At 42.1% G+C, this 23,262-nt stretch overlaps 1 protein-coding gene across 5 annotated transcripts in view; it reads right to left on the bottom strand.

The window, feature by feature from the left end:
- The window catches only part of TLE1 (TLE family member 1, transcriptional corepressor), a 96,534-nt gene that overhangs the window by 5,926 nt on the left and 67,346 nt on the right, over positions 1 to 23,262 (bottom strand). For all 5 annotated transcript variants that reach the window (XM_077817537.1, XM_077817539.1, XM_077817540.1 and 2 more), the window contains 5 exons: positions 9,952 to 10,201; positions 7,920 to 8,167; positions 5,438 to 5,585; positions 4,903 to 5,053; positions 4,346 to 4,422 (listed from right to left, as the gene is read on the bottom strand). In XM_077817537.1, the coding sequence (XP_077673663.1) occupies positions 4,346 to 4,422; positions 4,903 to 5,053; positions 5,438 to 5,585; positions 7,920 to 8,167; positions 9,952 to 10,201 (874 nt within the window). The remainder of the gene's footprint in view (positions 1 to 4,345; positions 4,423 to 4,902; positions 5,054 to 5,437; positions 5,586 to 7,919; positions 8,168 to 9,951; positions 10,202 to 23,262) is intronic.

Below are 23,262 nucleotides of genomic sequence, written 5' to 3'. Positions count from 1 at the left end.
AGTAATCAATAGGCCTTTTTGTTCAGATGGAACAAACAGTCCAAAACATGTTGGATAATGGCCATGACTGCAAAAACACCTTTCAGCTTTGATCAGAAGAACTGTTTCACCTTCAACAGGGAAGTGTATCTAGTAAATGGCTTCCTGCTATTCATGAGAACATTTGCATATTCTCCGAACACTCCACCTCTAAAAATGTTAAGCATGGAGCATCCAGGCAGTAAGATGGAAAATGGCCATGTTGGGATGTAGCAGGCAACTGTGGTCCTGGGAAATCAAGCTGGGTTCTGTAGATAGCATCAAAGGAAACCTGGAAGAGAGGCTCAGCAGACTGGAGAACTAATGCTGGCGCGGCCAAGTTGGAGCTATGTGGACCATACAAACATGACTCTTCTTGGGCTTGGGAAGTAGCAGAATAGGAGGGAAGGCAGTTTGTCTTTCCAAGAAAGCAGGAATGCATCTGTCAGCAATCCCTGACTGTGAACAAAAGAGCTGACACTTCATGAGTAGTTAACAGGTCTATGTGAGAGACCTGGTTTGAAAAATGAACCTCACAAGCTCCGACCTGACAAGACCACTCATGATCTATGCTGGACAAACTGCTCAGGCAACCTTCCAAGCCGCTCTGAACACCAGGAAGGTGACAGGCTTTGAAATTAATTGCAAAACTCCCAAAGATGTATCACCTCTTGACAGAGATTGTCTGACCTGGCCCTTCTCTGTCTGTTCATGTAGAACAACGCTGCAGTTTTGTCCATGAGGACTTAGAATCATAGAATATCAGGGAAGTAAGGGACCTCAGGAGGTCATCTAGTCCAACCCCCTGTTCAAAGCAGAACGAGGCTAAAGGCAGGAACACCCGGGCTACTGGAGCATTCAGGATTGTTCTATACATTGTATTCTCTGAACTGGGAAGAAGATTGACTTGTCCTGATTGTTCAACATAACCAGAATACTGAAGAGGGATTGGATCCTGGATCTAACTTCCACCTGTAGCTTGGATCGATCCCGTACCAGCCAGTCATCCAGGTTAGGAAAGACTTGGAACTCCTGCTGTCCTTAAGAATGCAGCTACCCCTGCCATGCATTTTATAAATACACAGACGTAGGGCAACAGACAGGCAGAAGGGTAGGATTGCAAACTGATAATGGGTCTTGTTAACCAGAAATCTTAGGAATCTCCTGTAGTTTTGAGGTGCAGCCACATGAAAATGTGCATTCTTCAAGTCGAGGGCAGCACACCAGTCGCCTGGATACACGGAGGGGGATGATGGAGGCTACGGTTATCATACATTATTTTACTTTCTTTAAAATTTTTACAAGTCCAGGATGGGTCTGAGACCTCCTTTTGCCTCTGGAATCAGGAAATAATGTGTCTAGAAACCTCTATAATGAGGAGAGCCTCTTCTATAGCTCTCAAATGGAGATGAGACTGCACTTGTCAGAGGACAACATACTTGTGAGAGTGTTCTCTGAAGAGAGGTGGGGAAGGAATTTGCGTGGGGGGGGAGTGGAAATAAACAGCAAGATACTGTTTCACAGTACCTAGGACCCACTGATCTGTGGTAATATGGGACCAAGGATATAGGGACCAGGAAAACAAGTTAGAAAAAATATGGGAGGGAGAAACCGGCACATCACAATCCAGTACTCCATCCCCAACAAGACAATCTAACGGACTGCTGGGGATCTCCCTACTGTCTCAAAGAACCCACTGAAGTAGAAATCTGAGGAGGAGGTGGTCTTATCCTGTGGTTTTTCCCCTCATTTTCTAGAATGTTCAGGCTGCATAGGTGGGGAAAACAGAGATCTCTAAAGAGACTGAGAGCAGACTGCTTTCTTTTAAAGAAAGGCATGTAAATTCCCAACAATGTCAATGTGGCCCTCGAGGCTGTGGACCGTCTCATCCATCTTCTGAGAGAAGAGGGTAGGACCTTTCAAGGGGAGACCCTGGGTCATCTGATGGACTTTTTGCAGGGGACCTGAAGACTGAAGCCATGAACATCTGTGCATAGATACTGTAGATCCCGTTGTGTTGGCTGCTCAATCTACCCCATCTAAGGATGTTTGCAGAGAGGTCATAGCCACCAGCCTGCCCTCATCAAACAGGGTTTGGAATTCCTGTCAAGCAGCATCTCACAACTCGTCTGAGAACTACAGAATATTGTCACAGAGGGAGAAGTTGTATCTGGCCAATAAGGTTTGTTGGCTAAAGATATGAAATTGTAGCCCAGATGTAGAATAAATTTTCCTATCAAAAATGTCCAATTCTTCATGTCTTTTTCCTTTGGTGTAGAAGATGGTCAACCCTGACACACTCTCATTCACCTCCAAGATAACTAAGGAACCTGGCAAAGGATGGGTATAAAAACGTTCATAGCCTTGAGAAGGGACATGGCACCCTCTGTCAGTTCTCTTAGCTGTCAAAGGCAGAGAATAGCATTTGCCACAAGGATTTTGTAGATGTTGCTGATGGGCAGAGCCACTCTGGAAAGCCCTGCTGAATCCATAATGCTGAACCCAAAAGCCTATGGGAAACTCTCCTGGAATCACTTCAACAGGAATATCAAAAGAGGTAGCTACTCTCTTTTAAAAGTTCTCTATAAGCCCTGACGTCATCCCCTACAGGTGAGGAATCCTGGGGGACTACAGACTCATCAGATGAGATGAGGGAAAATACAGAGGAGGCTGAGGCTAATCCTCCTGTGGTGCAGTGGATCAATGTTCGGAAGTATGAAGCTGGTATTGAGAGTCTTCTTGGTATGGACCTTGTGATTGTCATCTGCTAGGGGATCTATAAAGCTAGGAAACCAAGGAGGATCTGGAAGTGGGAGGCATACCCCACAGGTTCCAGTAAGGCATAGATATGGCATAGGACCCCAGACACAACTACTCCAAGGATCCATGTCTCTGCACATGTGATAGGTACGAGGAACGGAATTCCTGCAATGAAGGTGAAGGGGAGCGTTGTCAGCTAACCCAGGAGCAAGGGGCATAGGAGCCTACCTCACAATCAAGGAGGACCCTGATTTGTAGGACTATGGTGGTAATGTGCCAAGCAGTGCCAGAGCCTGGGGGTGTCTCTCCAGAGATATTGGAACTGGGAACAGCATGCTGTTTACCTCTGGATGGAACTGAACGAGAAAGTGCTGGACACTCCAAAGAGCTAGCCCCAAACAGTATAGAGGGCTGAATTTGTCTTTGAGGTAGGTCCACAGACAGGGCCTCTCACTGGTACCAGATAGCTTGTCTCCTGGACCATCAGAGAATCTGGCACCATGAGACAGAGTAGACCCTGTGCTGCCACATAGGTCTCCAGTGTCATCAATACCAAGAGATTTTCCTGGTGCTATTATTGTGGTACTGAAGGATTCAGCACTGTAGCAGGGGTCCTTCTCAATGGCTCAGGCATGGGTGCTGGAGTTGATAACCCTTGATGAGAAGAGGTTGGTAACAAGGAGCCTCTCTTCCCAGAGGATATCCTATTCTGTCCTCCAGATTGTTTACTGATGGATGATCCCAGGGACCTTGATCTTTTAAGAGATCCAAGATTCGGCTCCTCTGATAAATGATCTGATCTTCCATGCTTCTTTCTTGCCACTAGAAAAGGGGATTGGTGCCGACCTTCAGAAGCAGTGTCCCAAGGGACAGTCCTCACCAATGCCAAAGTACTTGATGCCCTCCTTGACAGGAAGGTACAGAAGGTGGATGCAGAGCGGCCTCCAGGAGGATGTGGCACAATCTCACCTATCTGTCCTTTTTCCTCTGGGGTTTGAAGTCTCTGCAAATCTGGCAGGGATTTTGAATGTGACCCAGAATGAGGCACTTCAGGCCGGTGAAATGAGGATCATTCACTGGCATAGATTTCTTGGTGCCAGCACAAGACTTAAAACCCAGAGACCAACGTATACCTCAGTACAGGATGTCAGTAACCTACAAATAAGAGGGAACCAATGCTTCAAGAAAAACAACCAATAAAACCTACAGTAATCTAACACCAATGAATATCACTTCACTATTTACATAAAGGAAGATAATTTCCGTGTAAAGGTAGAAACTTGAAGCAGCATGCCCATGTGCTCTGACTACTGATCCCAGGAGGTCAGAAGGAACTAGGGCAGTGTCATGAGGGGACTGAGGGCACATATGCCACCCCAGTGGGTACTTTTAGGGGGGAAATTTCCAACTTTGGTGCATTGGGTGCAGACACTCCTGAAGTGGAATGGACATGAGCAATCACTGAAAGAAAAATATAACATTAAAATAAAAAATCCTTTCTTCACCGTCCCTCCAACACTTTTTGTTTTGTGAAGAAATTAAAGGGGCAGGGGGCTATTACTCTTACCTGGAATATACTGGCTCCATAGGGGGTCCGCCAGGCATTAAGAAGGTTATCTTTTCCAGTACTCACAAACCATTTACCTAGAAATGTAACAAAGGCAATGATAACATATAAAAAAACATCCAACAACTGACAGATTTTACATTTTCAACTCACATTTATGAAGTTTAACTCAATAGGCATATTAACCTCAGGGGTTATTAGCTGCCTGATTAGCACTATTCAGAGCTCTTGGTACTAATCAACATGGTTTTTGCTTACATCTGTGTGGGCGGGAGATGCGGGGGGGCGGATATGAGACCCATCTCAGAGGAATGCTGCTTGTAATAATAATACTTTTAAAAAAAAATAACGACTTGGTAAGAAGAAAGCACTTTACAAACATTAACTAATTCTCAACAGCCATGGGAGGAAGGTAGATGGGCATTACCATCATTTTACAGATGGCGAATAAGAGGCACAAAGGTGAAGTGACTTCCCCAAGTCATAAAGTAACTGGCAGAGCAGGGATTAGAACACAGGAACACCTGGCTTCCAGTGCCATGTTCAGGCCAACTTACCACAATAAGCAAACTTAAGTGACAACACGCAGCTCTCATGCAGATGTAGTTGATACTTGTCTGGTTTATTTACATGTAGTACTTCCACATTGCTGCTCTCCATCCCCACAGCTAGCCATTCACCAGTAGGGCAATATCCAAGGGAAAAGATCTGGAGAAATTAAATGAGGAAAATGTTTATCTTTTTGCAATGTTAATGAATGAAATATCACAGTGGAGGAAAGAGACTAAAACCAAATCCAAACTGTTCACCAGCAAGAATACAGTTCCAATTCCAATAAGAGAATAGGGGAATATTTAGTTATCTATTCATGTAATTCAAACTATGCTTTAGGGGAGAGCGGGAAGTGAGATGTCAGTTAGGCTATCGTTGCATTTTTGTGAGCCAATAATCTATAGGAATTCCAAAACATAATGCATGTTTTGTCGTCTAACAGCAATATAAAATTTCACACTTGCACCGGGTTTAGTTCTTGAGTATCATCCTAAATAAACTGGCAAATTTAAAAAAAAAATTATAGGAAAAACTAGTCACCTGTGATGTGAAGTCATGCTGTTGTAGCTGTCTACCTTCTCTCAAGTCCCAGGATCTGACAGTGTTGTCCAAACCTCCCGTCCAGAGCTTGGTACCATCATTAGAAATGTCAATACAGCTGGCTCCATCTGTGTGGCCCTGGAATTGCCTGATAAAACAAACCGGATTGAATAATGATTTCCTGCCAGAGTTCAAGGTAAACACTGTTGTGTTGTTAGTTTTGGATTCCGTTTGTGTGTGTCATCTCTTCTGAGTCTGCTGATGTGCAAGAGCCAGCCCCTCCCCCTGGCTGGACATGAAATGCACACATTACAAAAACCACTTTGCAGGTGTTAGGGAAATGATCTGTAGTACAGCTAGCTGAACAAAAGCAGTCAAATATTTCCTATCAGATTTTGGGAGGAAGGAAAGCTATTTAAAACCCAAAGTACAAGTACGTTAGCCATCACACCTGGAAAAAATGAATGAAACACCAAGATTAAAAGAACAGACTATCCAGGGTACAAACTAGTTATTTCTGCGTTTTTATTTATCTGTGAATCAAGAAGATAAATACCTAGCAGATTTGGTTACATAAATATTAGTAGGAAGGAATCCAGAAAACTAAAAACAAACACTGCTACCATGACTGAATCAGCAAAATTATGCCCTCAGTGGTAGTCGATCGTGAGATCCCATTGACACTAAAGAGCATATTTTGTTTTAAAGCTTTGCCTTAGGAACTCCCAGCTCTCAGCATCAAAGGGTCAACTCAAGTTGTCCTTGATCCACAGACCAACATCCTCTGAGATGCTTGCATTTTTCACTGGTGATTGGCTTTGGGGAAGTCCTATGCCTTAGTGTCAAAGGTGGAAGGAGTGGTGGGGAGGGGGAGAAAAGACTTTGGGAGTCAACTATAAATCATAAATTACAACTGCCACAATAAAGGTCATGTGGCATGTTTGGTTTTGAGTCACTGATCTGAAAACACAAGGAGTTATCAATTAGTAAAAGTAGCAGGCAATGGAAGATTAGAAGCAAACATACAGAGGTAAGAAGTGCATCACAGCACTATGGCAGCTAGTCCTGGTCATTCATGAGAGTATCATAAAATTTAGAAAGATTTTATTTGTACACAGACATAATTTAAATACGTAGGAAGAGCGTACACAGAAGCTCTTACATCCACATCTTAGGACATGCCAAAATCAAATTTGTGGATCTAAACATTAAAAAGGCTTTATACTTTGTGCAAGTATGTGGGCCTAAATTCTAAAGAGTGACTAGGATTTGGGTGCCTCTGTTTTTTTGGTGCCCACTCGGAGACCTTTAAATAGGCCCAGAGTGTGTAATCAACACTTACAGACAATCAGGGCCATTCCTAATTTAGGCTCCATTTCCTTACAGTACCATGGATCTCTACAAATTTAGTAGCAATGGACCAAAATTTAGCTTTTCAGTGGACCACAGCATTATTATACTATAAGCTATCCCAGGCAATTCCAAATCCAGCCTCTGCATAATGGCAGAAAGGGATAACATTACCATGCCGGGCGCTCACATTTAGAAATGGATTCTGCCTCTAGCACAGTCACTGTTTTGTCTTGAAGTCTTAAAAGGAAGTCAGTTGAGGAAATGACTTATCTGGGCATTAAGTTAATCATACTCCCTGCCAACCAATCCTAAAAGAATCAGAGATTGGTGCAAAGAGTATTACTTATTAGCCTCCAGAAAAACAGACCAACTGTCAAAAATAGTATCTTAAAAATGTGAGGGGAGAAAACTGGGGAGGAATGGCAGAAAAAAACAGAATACATGAAATTGTTTCAACTTTAATTTAACACTATTTATACTATGGTTAAATTAAACAAAATTTAAGAGCTGCTCCAAGCCTCGTTTAACACTTTTGGTGCATCCCAATGCCAGTATAATCCACTGTATGTTAAAAAAAATCTCCTTCATCTTTGCTGTTGTGTTCCAGTAACACATGGTCAAAAGTATAATGCCTTGTCAACACCCATTTCTCAAGCACAATGGACTATTGGTATTTCATGCCTTATTGATACAGTTGGCAGAATCCACACTCTTCTAAATCACTTTTGGATAGTCCAATTTTGTTACCATAAGCAGGTACTTATGTAATAAGGGTCAAAACAAGCCAAAGAAACATACCTCAATACTACCCCGAAGTTTGCATTCACCCTTCATCAACCATGAAGATTAAAGTGATATATATGCCACGGTCTGCAGTGATTTGGGGCTGATCCAAAATTCACTGAAGTCCATGAGAAGTTTTATATTGACTTCAGTGGGCTTTGGATCAGGCCCTTTATGAGCTGGGAGAATGTCTTCCAGGACTAGGCTGAGATCATCACTAAACAAGGATTCAATCTGTTCTCTAGATACAGGAACTATCTACGTTTAACACTTTTGTCATGAAATACATTATGTAGGAACAATGAATATTCAGTAAAAATCCTTTTGTAAAGAAAGAATAACTCACCTGACCAATGTCTGATTGTGCAGATCCCACACTGCAATATTCCCATCACTACAGCAGGAAAAGCAGACCTTGGAATCGGGGCTGATAGCCAGAGCGTAGCAGGCTGGAGCAGATGATGTCAGCTCTGCTTTTATACGAGGAGTTGGTGCTGCCAGGTCCCATATAGATAATGTGCTGGCTTCCCCACCAACTATGAGGGTGCATCCATCAGGCAGCAATTTACAGGAGCGGATGTAGTTATCTCTGTTCTGTACAATACAAGCCACCTCAGTTACATTAATAAATGCCTACTGATAATAACCAATGACATGATCCATGGTGCATCCAAGTTTTAAACACTAGGTTGTATTTTCCTGGTGCCAAAGTACACAAAATTCACCAGCAGTTTCTAAATGGCTTCCATCTCCTACCTTTCACCACTGAGCAGAGAGTACAGCTGTAGAAATTGAGCTACAGTTTTCATATTGCAAGTACGGAAGCCTACTTTGTTTTGAATCTGATGGGTAGCAATTCTTACATCTCATTACTAACTGACAGAGCCAAGCTAACAGAGCCAAGAGCTTGCCTGCTGTACAAGTGCACTCCTTCTGCTACGACTGCCAACACTGCAGGAATATTTTCGAAAGAGCAAATGACCTCTTACTTTGGCAGTGTGAAGAAACCATCTATGAAAAGCAGTTTGTAAAACCAATGCCGCCTTCGAGTTTTTTTCCTTAAACACTATTTTGTGCTTACTATTTACAGCTACAAACGCTGCACCTTTTATGTCCTGACTGCTTTTAACCTGTTTCTTGGGACTGAGACTGGGTCTTCGTTTGTCAGCCGGGCTCTTACCACATAACTGGTTTCACACTTGTGATAATGCCGCTGACTAAAAAGTACTAAGGGGAAACAGTCCAGGCTTCAGCCATTACAAGTTTTACTCCATAAATTATTGGCTGTCATGACTTCCCCATTTTAAATAGCAAAATTACTGCGATGAGCACTGTGCAGCAGCCAAAAGAATAAAGCCTATAACTCAAAACATTCAAGAAAGCAATATTACTATTTGTTTTGCGTTCCACTTTCCTTACAACAGCAGAACAATCATTTTTTTGCAGTAGCTGTATTATATCCTTGCCTGCCTTATTATATTCAGCAATAAGACTACATAACCTACACGTAGATAGCTATGAATACTGCTTCCAGGACTGCATCCTCCACAAAGCACATCCTATATATTCAGCAATGATATTTGATGGCTAGCACTGGGATAGTAGTAGTAACAAAGCCAGACTTTGTACCTTGGCTCATACCAACACCACTGAATACTGAGAGCAAACTGTTTTAAATAGATACTGTGGGGATTTATAGCTTATACCCTTAGTAGAGCACTTGCCTTCACAGTTCACATTTTACTGGTTGCCTTTCTTTCCAAACTTTTTCAGCTGGTTTTATTGGTTGTGGAGCAGAGTATGGTGTATGAAGCTTTCTGAGCTAGTTGAGCAGGCAGACCCTGCCTGCTCCATGATGTATACAGCACTGAACTCATTGTCAGCTCTCAACAAATGTACGTTTATGTTCAGAACAAGAGCAAATACATATTAAGTTTAAGACCACTCCCCGTACTATAATCAGGCACACTGTAACTACCTTCTATTTAAGTGAACCGTAGCAAAAGAGAAATACTTATGGAATGTTCTAGGCATCACGGAGCAAGCCTGACTGCATTCTCTTTCTGTCACTTTCATCTCATCTAATGGGGAAACCCCCATTATCTGTAAGAGGGAGAATGGGGGACAATTTACATTTAAAAGTCATCTGTCTAGTGCAGTATATGATTATTACCGATCATATTTGTGATGAATAAACTACGATTCTTCTCTTACCACTGCCACCATTTTATTTTAAAAAATAGTTACATACCTAAAGCAGGAAACAGAACTGCCTGATATTTCCTTATAATATGAATAAAATCCAGGCCTGGAGAGCTATTTCCTTATTGAATCTCCAAGGAGAAGTTACCCTTGTGCACAAGTTCCTGTTTGCTTACCAGGCAGTCCAGCTGAGAGACAGGGCTCTTGTTGCCAGGTTGGCTAATATCCCAGACTTTGACACATCCCTTTCCCCCAGTGTACACGTGTCTTGTGGGGTTGCTGATGGTAACTGCACACACTACTTCCCCATGATTCAGAGTATTGATCTGACGAGCATGGCGAGGGATTCCTGGTCCAATGAGGGCATCAGGAGGAAAAGGTACAGGCTGCATCTGACCATCTGCAGTAACGTGAAAGGAGTATGCTCTTTTTTGGGAAAGAGGGAAGAGGAGAGAAAGAGACAGAAAGAGAATTAGGTCAACCATTACATTGCTGAGTTGTGAGAAATAAGAGCAACCTTTAGCAGATTCTTTGCTTGGCTAATTTTATTTTTCACATTATAATCAATGTAAGCTGCAATGCCAAATGCTATAGGCACAGAAAATTTGGGATGGGATGAGACCACTCAAAGCAGACAGTTCTATCTCCTCTTGCATGAGAAGTAACTAGAGCAAAAAATAAAAGTGCATTAAGTGGTACGATTAACAAGTCCCCTTAAAAAAAGTCTATATACATGAGGTCATAGCAACTTCCTAATCACCTTTTAGCCTCAGGGAATTTAACCAAACACCTAGACTGCAAATATGAACTAAATGTGAGTCAACAGTGTAACACTGTTACACAAAAAGCGAACATCATTCTGGGAGTATTAGCAGGAGTGTTGTAAGCAAGATGCGAGAAGTAATTCTTCTGTTCTACTCCCCTCTGATTAGGCCTCAACTGGAGTATTGTGTCCATGTTTCAAGAAAGATGTGAACAAACTGGAGAAAGTCCAGAGAAGAGCAACAAAAATGATTAAAGGTCCAGAACACATGACCTATGAGAGAAGATTGAAAAAATTGGGTTTGTTTAGTTTGGAAAAGAGAAGACAGAGGGGACATAAGAGTTTTCAAGAACATAAAAGGCTGTTACAAGGAGGAGGGAAAAGAATTGTTTTTCTTGACCTCCGAGGATAGGACAAGAAGCAATGGGCTCAAATTGCAGCAAGGGAGGATTAGGTTGGACATTAGGAAAAACTTCCTAACTGTCAGGGTGGTTAAATATTGGAATCAATTGCCTAAGGGGTTGTGGAATCTCCATCATTCGAGATTTTTAAGAGCAGATTAGACAAACACCTATCAGGGATGGTCTAGATAATACTTAGTCCTGCCATGCATGCAGGGGATTGGACTAGATAGCCTCTGGAGGTCCCTTCCAATCCTACGATTCTATGAACAAATGGAGGCATTTCTGATTATTTGTACAGCTTTTGATATTTGCATTCCTGCCAGCGTCTGAGTACGAGTGAACTGAAACTGATGGGCTGGGATGTGGAGAATGGTAGCTGAATAAAGATACATATTCCTTGAAAAAAATGTAGATAGGCAGATGCTCCACATGTATTACTTTCAGAATACTCCACTAATAGTAGATAGGACCTAGTGTTTTGAGTATTTCTTTTATAGCTCAAATACCATTATAGGACAAAACCTTTTCACTAACTTAACACATTTTATTGCCTCGGTGAGATCCCTAATTTTATCCTAATGTTTTTAATACATGTCTGATTCACATCACAAAGACCAATACTACCATCAACGCTGATGCCACATTTATGACAGTCTCAAAAAGGCCAAAAACTGAATGAACATGGAGAGGAGAATGAACTACCTGCTCACTAATACAAATTGGGCAGTTTGAGTCACACTGTTTGGTGCTCTCCCTGGTTATCCCTTTTATTTTTTCCTTAAAATATCCTTTTCATAAAAGGATGATCAAAGTACCTACCCTATATTCCAAATACAGCCTTCCTACAGCCTCTCAGTCAGTGTAAATCAGATGAAATTCAGTATTACATACACTTCTTTTACATATTGCACTATTTAATTGGCATTCTATCCTACAACTGTTACTCTCAGATTTTTCCGATTTGTGTTTTCTGTAATATCATGTGCTAGAACCAGGGACTGAAAAACTCACTCAAATGGGGTGAGTATGCTGACTAGGGATGGGGAGAGAATAGACAGAACAGCTGGCTCCTTCCCTTGAAGGAAGGGATTAAGTCTGAGAGTAGAGCAGCCCACGTGCTATTATTGTTTTCTCAAAAGAGTAGAGGGAAGCAAGCTGCATTTATGTTAAGGCATGGATGTTTCTTATAGCTGGCCACATGTGGTGGAATTCATACTTGAGTGAATGCACACAGTGCATGAGTACGGATGAGAGTGACAGCAAAAAACAGAATGAGGGGGCTATACTAGCTAAGAAGTGAAGGAGAGAAAGATCTTCAGGCAGATGTGCGCAAGAGAAAATGTAGGACTGGCGGTAAAGAATAGAAGATAACATTGGGAAAGAAAGAGAAAAAGATACAAGGGCATGAAGAGAAAAAGAATGGAAGGATACTCACTCCAAACAACACAATGTATATAATAGGATGGAAAAGTTGAGTAAAGCCAAAAAGGGGAAACAAGATACAAGAAAAAGCACAGGAGACAAAGTTATATTGCTGCAAAACTTATTAAATGGGAAGTAGATTGATAATGCAAAATATAAACACAGTATTCTTTTAAATTGTCTAGGGCATGGCTTTTGGGGCTGTGACGGCACAAGTGTTTGTCACATTGGTTAATAGTAGATGTTGGGAAAACTTCTGAAGCCCCCTAATAAAATAATTTGAATATAAAATGTTCAAGTTTTGTCACGATACATTCCCTGCATTGAACTGAATATATTATTTATCTTCATGATGCTGATAGCCAGACTCATATTGCCTATTGCCCTCTCTCTGTTTTATTGACTGTCTCAGGTTTATAGCACTTCCTTTTTGTTCATTTCCTCCTTCAGGGCACAGGAACAAAGTGAACACTAGCCCTCAACAGTTAATATCTTGTAGGTGACTCCACTAGTTATATCTCCTTTCATCCAATGAGTATTTATAAATACCATTAGTATTTGATTTAGAGGGCAGTTTTTTATTCACTCAAAAAGCCCACCGTTCTAAATACCATACTTACTGCCAACGTTGTTACTCTAAGAAACAAAAACAAAGGGATGAACAAAATGAGGCTCTGTGATAAAAATACTATGTGATTATGTAACTAAAGACTGTCCCGTAATGCATGTGCATGGGAACAAAATTAAGGTTGCACAGCCAACCATAATTCTGGCATTTCCTAACTTTTGACTTTGCAACTCTACTAGTATTCTTTTACACATTGCTTTCTTGTGTGAAATTTCCTAGGTTTTTAAAAGTAATAAACTGAAAAAGCTGAAATTCTCCATCAGGCTGACACCACCAGGGGTCATCAGCAGGTTTGGAATCTTTATATCTACCACACTGCACACCACTGTGCCACTTGAGCTCAGGGAGAAATTGATAGAAGACTATCATCCTCTATGTGGACCAGCCCTACAGTGGGTTTCACAGACATTTACTGAGAGCAGAAGAATTGGAATCTTGAGTTCCATTCCAGGCTCTTGAGGGGAGTGTGATCTAAGTGGGCACAGACACCGTCTGTCTGTTCCCCCCCCCCAAGACTGACCCCTTCTGCTCTGTTCCGCCCAGCCCGTGCGTATAGTTTTTTCCCCACACAGCTCCTCATTCCAGTCCCAGTCTCCTCACCTATCCAGTCCCAGGCTCCACTCATAAGGCTTCTCATCCCAATCCCAGTGCCCTTGCCCAGCAAATCCTAGTCTCAACTCCTTCAGACTCCCCGTTCCAGCCTCAGTCTCTGTCCCTTTTCCAGTCCCAGTCTGTTTATCCAGCCAGTTCAAGCACCCCTCACCCACTGGCTCCTAATCTGATTAGTCTCCCTGGTCTTCATGCACACCCATGTTCCCTTCCACAGGGGCTCCAGTCCAAGGCTTCTCCTCAGGCTCCTCATCCAATCTCACTGTCTCCCTACTCCAACTCCTTGTCTCAATCTCACTGCCCAGCTAGTCCCTGCAACTTAGTTGCTAATATCGAAGAAGTCTTTATTGACCGGATGTGATTTTTCAAAGGCTTGTAATCCCAATATTTCGGCAGATTTTCCCAGGGATGGCAAAAGACAGAGTCCTGACACAAAGGTCACCCCTTGTCAAATTTTATGTCACCGCTCCAAAGCATGGGGTCCTTGAGTTTTCATTGAAAATGTCACCAGAATTTTTTAACATGCACAAAACAATATTTTTTTTCCCTACCCTCATTCTCGGAAGTGACTGAATTGTTTTTTCTGAAATTTATTTTTTTAAATTCAGCCTGAGGCAGACATCAGGCATGGCAAACTTCAGCCCAAACGTCTGAAGTTTGGCAAAGTTAGAAGCAACTGAAACCAGGGTCTTATAAGCAGACATGTCAGGCAATCTTAATAATAGACACTGCTACCAGACCCAGCTATAATAAAAACACATACAAACTAAACCAACACCACCAAAACATACATTTCTTACATTCTGTAGGAAGAGATTAATTCCTTACCCCCTTCCTTTTTTGGTTAATTTTTACTCTTCCTCCAAGTCTCCTCATACACAAGAGCTAAGATTAACCCACAAGGATGCTGGAAACTTCTAATTGTGTACAATGGACAAGTAACAGATAGTCTGTAAGTAATTAAATTAAAAACATATGACAAACAACCCCACTCCTGCCTGAAAAAACCCTAAACGTTATTTAGGTTACTAAATCAAGCTCTTTAAAATTAGGAAATGCCAAAACTGAGGTTGCCAATGAACTACAATAAAGTATTTAATTGCATGATCACATATTTCCTGCCTCATTAAACACACAGGATTGTATTACGGTAGTGGTTAGAGGCTCCAACAGAGATCAAAGCTTCATTGTGCAAGGTACAAACACATAATAAAGATAATGCCTGTCCCAAAGAATTTATAATCTACATAGACTAGGCAGACAAAGGGTGGGAGAAGAAACAAAGGCATAGAGCAGTGAAGTGACTTGCCCAAGGTCACACAACAGGTCAGATCTAGGAAGAGAATCCAGGTATAGAATCATGACAGCTGTGAGAGGCTGTAGTTGGGCTTATAGTCTGGCGTGCTCTCTGTCTCTCTCTCTCTCTCTCACACACACACAAGCAGAAGTTTAAGTTCCAGTTGCAAAATTTTTATTACTGGTGAAAATACACAGGCAGAAAGATACACAAGTAAAACACAACTCGACTTTTAGATCTCATGCTGGTTTTGCAGGGCTGGCAGTTATGAAGACATTCTTTTTTTTACTTGTAGATTGACCAGATTTGTTCTGGCTGTGACAGAGGTAAGAAACATGAAGTCCCCCACAGAAGCCATTTTTTTCAGGCACCTTTCAGAGTAATAATCATACCTGTGCACATTAATTTTTTTTCCAATATATAAAATCTTACTTTTGAAGGTTACTGCTTGACTCCCAATATTTTCAAAACATCAGATTTTCTAATATTTCAGTTTATTTATAAATTAATATGCAAAGTTTGTTAGTCCTGGGGAAGAGGAGGGGCAGAGACAATATCTTCCTGTGTGTGTAAAGTGCACATTCAATATGTCAATGATTAATCCTAGAATGTAAAATCTTGAACCTAATTTAAGGCTTGTACATTCATGCCAGTGTATGTTCATTCTCTTTTAATGCAAGTAATTCAATTATTAAACATATCAAACCAACAATATGCAATGTTGTTGTAGCCATGTTGCCCCAAGATATTAGAGACACAAGGATGAGGGAATATCTTTTATTTTAACATTTCCCAGGTCTGAAGAAGAGCTCTGTGTAAACTTGAAAGCTTGTCTCTCTCACCCACAGAAACTGGGCCAAAAAAAGGTATTACCTCACTCCTCTTGTCTCTCTAAACCAACAACATGGCATAACAACTTATTGCTTCTTTTTTTTTTCTTTTAAAAAAAATGTTAACACTTGTGAAAATGAAGTGATCCTTCCTCAGAACAAGTACAGCACTGCCAATGCAGGTGCAAATGGCTTTATTTATTCCTCAAACTTTCCTCGCAGATTTCCAGGCTACCTCTTATCTTAATCATTGTATAAATAAAGACAACCTCCTCTGCTGCTTCTACAGAAGAACTGTATTTCCAACCCCAGGCCTACAGCCCTGGTACACAGAAACACACACACACACACACACAGACAAGTATGGAAGAAAAATAAAAGTACTGTTGACCACAAACCTGAGGTACTTCCTGTGGGGCTGAGTGATTTTGATAGGAAAATATGCGTCCTTCAAGTCAAGGGCGGCATACCAGTCTGCTAGATCCAGCGAGGGGATGATGGAGGCCAAGGAGACCACGCGGAACCTGAGTTACTTCATGAACTTAAGTTCTCGCAAGTCCAGGATAGGCCTGAGGCCGCCTTTGGTATTCAGTATTAGAAAATATTGGGAATAAAAGCCCTTTCCCCTGTGTTCCTGAGGAACCTCCTCCACTGCCTCTAGTATTAGAAGCGACTGAATCTCCTGGATAAGGAGCTGCTTGTGAGAAGGGTCCCTGAAAAGGGATGGGGAAGGAGGGTGGAAGGGCACAGAATTGGATGGAGTATCCCCTCTCTACCATGCAGAGCACCCAGCAGTCCGACATGATACAGGACGATGCACGGTAAAAAGGGGACAGTCGGGTGGAAAAGGTATGGTGGGGTAGACCCAGCTCTGATCTGGTGCACCATCCTCAACCACACCTTCAAAGGGCCGGTTTAGGGCCAGAAGGCGGTTTGGATTGGCCAGAGCCCTGGCCTGAAGATGGGTATTGTCTCCTCCTGCCACTTCTGTTCCTCCTCCGAGAACCGTCCTGGCGGTTCTGCTGAGGGAATCTCGGAGGAGGCTGCAGTCTGAAGTGTCTCCGCTGTGTGGCGGGAGTGTGAAGGCCCAAAGACTTGAGGGTGCCTTATGAGTCTTTCAGGCTGTGTAGCCTCTTGTCTGTCTTTTCAGAAAAAAAAAAGAGTCACACCCTCAAATGGGAAGTCCTGAATAGTCTTCTGGACCTCATAAGGGAGCCCAGAGACTTGGGGCCAGTAGCCAGGACCCTAGTGGTGGCATCTGCACAGTCCAAAGTGGCTTGGAGGGAAGCCTGGGAGACTAGCTTCCCCTCCTCCACCAAGGCCTAAAACTCTGCTCAGGAGTCTGAAGGGAGGAGCTCTGTAAATCTGGCCATCGCCACACAGGTGTTATAAGAGTACAGGCTGACGATGGCCTGCTGGTTCAAAATACGGAGCTGCAGACCCCCAGTAGAATAGACCTTTCTCCCGACAAGGTCTAGTCGCTTAGCCTCCCTGTTTTTTGGGGAAGGCCCTTGGAAACTCTGCCTCTCACGCTAGTTAGCAGCGTCCACAACAAGAGAGTCAGGAGATGGGTGGGAATACAAATGTTTGTACCCTTTGGAGGGCACAAAATAACACCTCTCATTGCGCTTGGCAGTGGGCAGCAAGGAAGTTGGAGTTTGCCACAGGGTCTTGGTGGTGTCCACAATAGTCTTAATAAGTAGTAGGGCAATACGAGAAGGTCCTGAGGAGGCGAGGATGTCCACCATGGGATCAGCCTCCTCAACCTTAATGCCCAGATCCTGAGCAGCCCTTTGCAGCAACTGCAGCAGTACTCTGTTGTCCTCAAGCACCGGGGCTACAGCTGTGCCCACCAATGCCTCGTCTGGTGACAATGAGGAGAAAGCACCTATAAGAAGTGGATGCTCCCTGCCATCCGCTCCCAAGGGGACCCGTGACCCTTGGAGCAGTGTCGGCGCCAACGGAGTGCTTGCTAGTGCTGTCGACGCCAAACCCAGTGTTGGCGCAGCCATCAGCAACACTGGTGGAAATGTCGATGGAGCCAGTGCCAAACCCCATCTGCACCAATGAAGGTGGCGGGCCAGTCGCCGGCATCGATGCCTGCGCTGTAGTCGAGATTGGTGCCAGCACTGAAGTTGGACGAGTCACTGGTGCCGAGGTCAGTGCCGAGGCTGGAGGTATTGGTGTGTTTTTAAACCATGGGGACCGCGGCATACCACGGCTCTGGAGAGTCGAAATGCAGGGGACCCCCAACAACTCTAATTAGTCTAATACTAATAACTAAGGTAAACTACATACAAAGAACTGTAGAATGCGCTTGCTAAGCAAGGGCTACGGGAAGTTCCAGCCAACAGTCACTGGTGGTAAGAAGGAACTGAAGGAGGGGCGGGATCGCAGGGCTCTATATTGAGTGCCATGAAGGCATGACTCCAGGGGGCGCCCAGACTGACCCGACTGATGCTGCTATAGGAAAAAATCTTCCGGCCACCATGCACGTGCATGTGCACACACCTGATTGGAATGGACATGAACAAGCACTCGAAGAAAAATCAAGGTTTCTTGCTTGCTGGTTTAAATCATGAATAAATTTGAATTCATTTTAATTTAAATCAATCCACCCTGAAGCAGTCTCTCTGACCCTGGTTTACTGAGACAGTAAGTTGCTTTTCCATTTGTACCCAGGATTTTGGATTGGTACCAGGAATACACTGTTTCTCCTATGCACTACCATAATACAAATAATAGTAATGTATTAATTTGTCTCAGATTAATTTGGTACAAATTTAAATTTGGCACTTTTAGCTCTCCATTTTCCAAATAGGATAATTTTGTTTTATGATTATGACCCTCCCAGGAGAAGTCCAGAATTGTTCTTTCCATTTCAGAGAAATATCTAGAAATAGTGTTTTCATAATAAAATTGAACTGCAGAACTTTAATCATATTTATCATGCTAATTCTTCCTCAAAGTCAAGAAACTGATTTGACCAGCTCTCTCACTCTAGTTGTTCAACAAAATTGCAAAAATGCAATAGTTTTGGGTTCTGCAGAAAGTGTCCCAGACAGCTTATAACTAGGACTTGCATGCTAAACATTTAAACAAATGAAATGCCATTTCCTTATTAAAATTACTGACATTATTTTAAAAAGAAGTTACATTTTGCCTCCATCTAAATCTTGTCTATAACATTTATATGCTCTGAACTAGATTAGAAAAGTACAAATAGAGCACCAATAAGAACACAAGTCCTTAATACAATCATTCAGGGTGGATAAAAATCAATTACTTTAAAAAAAATCGGATTTTATTAATTTAGATCAGATTTTTTTGATAAAATGCTTTTTGAGGAAAAAACCTACCTAAAGGTAGTTTTTATTAAGATACATTATAGCTCAAAGATATCTTATAATGGAATAGGGATTATAAATTCTAATTCTATAGTATACGACAATCTAGTCACGTAATGTTTAAGAAAAGATTTGTAAATGAGTTCCAATAGTTCATGGATTAGGGACCCAATCTTATGGGGTTCCAGGGGCTTCTGTATAGATTATTTAGGTTAATCTTTCTTCTACCCAATGGGACTCAATGCTTAGTCTAGAAGATACAATCAGACATGCTTAGTTTTGCAGTTCTCAAACTGTGGATTTGTGTCTTCAGAGATAACATGTTTGTTAACAGCAAAAAAAATTTTTTTTTAAAAAAAATAAATAAATACATACCTACATACATACATACAGAGAGAGGAGAAATAACAGACCTCAACCCTATCGTCCCTCTGAAAATTCGTGTACACAGAGTCAAATGCCTTACCTCTCTCTAAAAGTGCAAAGTTTCAAAAAGTTCAATGAATAGAAGATTGTTGGGGGTGGAATAGATCTGGACAAGGAGAAGAAGTCTGGAGATAAATGTGGGAAGGGAGGGACAGGCAGTAGAAACAAAAGTGAAACTGTTTGAGCAGCAAACTCCAGAAGTCTTGAGGTCTTTCTGAGCGTAACCTTCATTGATTTGAGATCTACCATACCATTCTCTCACTAGAAGGAAAAACCTTTAATGGCAGAAGGCCGTAAAAGAGACCCAGTTTGGGAATATTTTAATGAAGGTCTTCTACCTGTGGATAAGACAGGCATGCATACAAAATGCAAACAGTGCAACAAAGAAATGCAAGGCCTGGTTGCCTGATTGAAACAGCATCATGAGAAGTGTTCCTTCTCAGGAGGAAGCTGCATTGAAGATGATGAAAGGAACATGTCTGAACATGCAGGATCTTCAGGTTGATAAACTTTTTTATTTCATACTTCTTTCTTAAGGACTGCCTGTCTTCCTTCTGGACTAAAAAATATAGTTATTACTCAATGGTACTATCATTTTAGATGCAGCTGTGATAAAAAAAATAAATAACTGAAATAGGCAGATCTTACTTTTATAATTTCACCTCTAAAGTAGTACTGAGTGTCAGTGAATGCAATGAGTAATACTAAATGAGTAGTATGGTAATAATAATTAAATAACTGCATTGATATATTTTGTTTAGGAGAATCCATCCTCAGACAGGATTCTGAAGACTATCCACCTTCAAGATCACCATCATTTTCTATAGTTTCAGAGTTATCTGCCAATGATAGTGTTCCAGTCACATAGCCACGGTACATCACCTGTAGCAAAAAGAAAAAAAATCTCCAGCATCCAGAAACAACCATAGATAAGTTTGTGATAAGAACCAGCAGATTGCAAAAGGAGGTAATTGATGAAAAATTGCAGTTTGTTTATGCAACAAACTCTCCTTTCAGTATGACTGAGAACCCACACTTCATTAATGAGACATTAAGACCAGGATACCGTCCATCCAACAGAGCAGATGTCACAGGCAGATTGCTGGATAAAGTGTACGAAAGAGAAATTGAGCACTGTGCAAAAGGTCTAGAGGGTAAAATTGTTTACCTGAGTCTTGATGGGTGGAGAAATGTCCACAATGATCCTGTTGTGTGTGCTTATGTGACACCGTCAGGAACAGTATCTCTGATAATGTCACGGCAAACCTGGTGGCTGAACTTTGTGACTTTGTCCTCACCCATAACTATTTCACATTTCGGGACAATGTATACTTTCAAATCAGCGGCACTTCTATGGGTACCCGCATGGCCCCACAGTATGCCAACATTTTTATGGCTGACTTAGAACAACGCTTCCTCAGCTCTCATCCCCTAACGCCCCTACTCTTCTTGCACTACATTGATGACATCTTCATCATCCACGGAAAAGAAGCCCTTGAAGAATTCCACCATGATTTCAACAATTTCCATCCCACCATCAAGACCAATCCAAACAAGAGATCCACCTCCTGGACACTATGGTGCTAATAAGCGATGGTCACATAAACACCACCCTATACTGGAAAGCTACTGACCGCTATACTTACCTACATGCCTCCAGCTTTCATCCAGACCACACCACACAATCCATTGTCTACAGCCAAGATCTACGATATAACCGCATTTGCTCCAACCCCTCAGACAGAGACAAAAACCTACAAGATCTCTATCAAGCATTACAACTACAATACCCACCTGCTGAAGTGAATAAACAGATTGATAGAGCCAGAAGAGTACCCAGAAGTCACCTACTACAGGACAGGCCCAACAAAGAAAGTAACAGAACGCCACTAGCAGTCACCTTCAGCCTCCAACTAAAACCTCTCCAGCACATCATCAAGGATCTACAACCTATCTTGAAGGACGACCCATCACTCTCACAGATCTTGGGAGACAGGCCAGTCCTTGCTTACAGACAGCCCCACAACCTGAAACAAATACTCACCAGCAACACACACCACACAACAGAACCACAAACCCAGGAACTTATCCTTGCAACAAAGCCCGTTGCCAACTGTGCCCACATATCTATTCAAGGGACACCATCATAGGGCCTAATCACATCAGCCACACTATCAGAGGCTCGTTCACTTGCACATTTACCAATGTGATATATGCCATCATGTGCCAGCAATGCCCCTCTGCCATGTACGTTGGCCAAACCGGACAGTCTCTACGTAAAAGAATAAATGGACACAAATCAGGTGTCAAGAATTATAACATTCAAAAACCAGTTGGAGAACACTTCAATCTCCTTGGTCACTCGATTATAGACCTAAAAGTCACAATATTTCAACAAAAAAACTTCAGAAACAGACTCCAACGAGAGACCGCTGAGTTGGAATTAATTTGCAAACTGGACACCCTTAAATTAGGCTTGAATAAAGACTGGGAGTGGATGTGTCATTACATAAAGTAAAACTATTTTCCCATGTTTATTTTTCCCCCATACTGTTCCTTATACTTTCTTGTCAACTGCTGGAAATGACCCATCTTGATTATCACTACAAAGGTTTTTTTTCCTCTCCTGTTGGTTAATAGCTCACCTTACTTGATCACTCTCGTTATAATGTGTATGATAACACCCATTGTTTCATGTTCTCTGTGTATATCTATCTTCCTACTATATTTTCCACTGCATGCATCCGATGAAGTGGGTTTAGTCCACGAAAGCTTACACTCCAATGAATTTGTTAGTGTCTAAGGTGCCACAAGTACTCCTGTTCTTTTTGCAGATTCAGACTAATACGGCTGCTACTCTGAAACAGAAGAAGGGGATGTCTTCCTTACAGAAACAACTGATACATCAGGAAATGTGCACACAGCAGAATACTTACAAGAAGAAGTAACAGTAAAAGCTATAACAAACTGTGAAAAAAAATTCAAATGTCTAGTACGCAGCTTGGTCATAGACAATGCTGCAAATGTATTCAAGATGAGAAGAAATTATTTAGAAGAGAGTCCCAAGCTCATAACATACGGTTGCAGTGCTCATTTGATGCACTTCCTAGCCAAAGACTTCAGTGTTCCAGAAATAAAGGCTAATATTGTTGAAACTGCAAAATACTTCCGTAATAACCACTTTGCAGCAGCTGCTCTGAAAAAAGTGGGAGGAACCAAGCTAACTCTCCCACAAGACATACAGTGGAACTCAGTAGTGGACTGTTTTGAGCACTATATCAAGAACTGGGGCCGGTTTTGTTCAATATCTTCATAAATGATCTGGAGGATGGTATGGATTGCACTCAGCAAATTTGCGGATGATACTAAACTAGGAGGAGTGGTAGATATGCTGGAGGGCAGGGATAGGATACAGAGGGACCTAGACAAATTGGAGGATTGGGCCAAAAGAAATCTGATGAGGTTCAATAAGGATAAGTGCAAGGTCCTGCACTTAGGACAGAAGAACCCAATGCACCGCTACAGACTAGGAACCGAATGGCTAGGCAGCAGTTCTGCGGAAAAGGACCTAGGGGTGACAGTGGACGAGAAGCTGGATATGAGTCAGCAGTGCCCTTGTTGCCAAGAAGGCCAATGGCATTTTGGGATGTATAAGTAGGGGCATAGCGAGCAGATCAAGGGACGTGATCGTCCCCCTCTATTCAACATTGGGCCCCACACTACAACAAGGATGTGGATAAATTGGAGAGAATCCAGAGAAG

This window comes from Eretmochelys imbricata, chromosome 5, assembly GCF_965152235.1.
Source record: "Eretmochelys imbricata isolate rEreImb1 chromosome 5, rEreImb1.hap1, whole genome shotgun sequence".
NCBI lineage: Eukaryota > Metazoa > Chordata > Testudines > Cheloniidae > Eretmochelys > Eretmochelys imbricata.
Note: the sequence above shows the minus strand (reverse complement) of the source record. Positions and strands in the feature narration are given on the sequence as shown.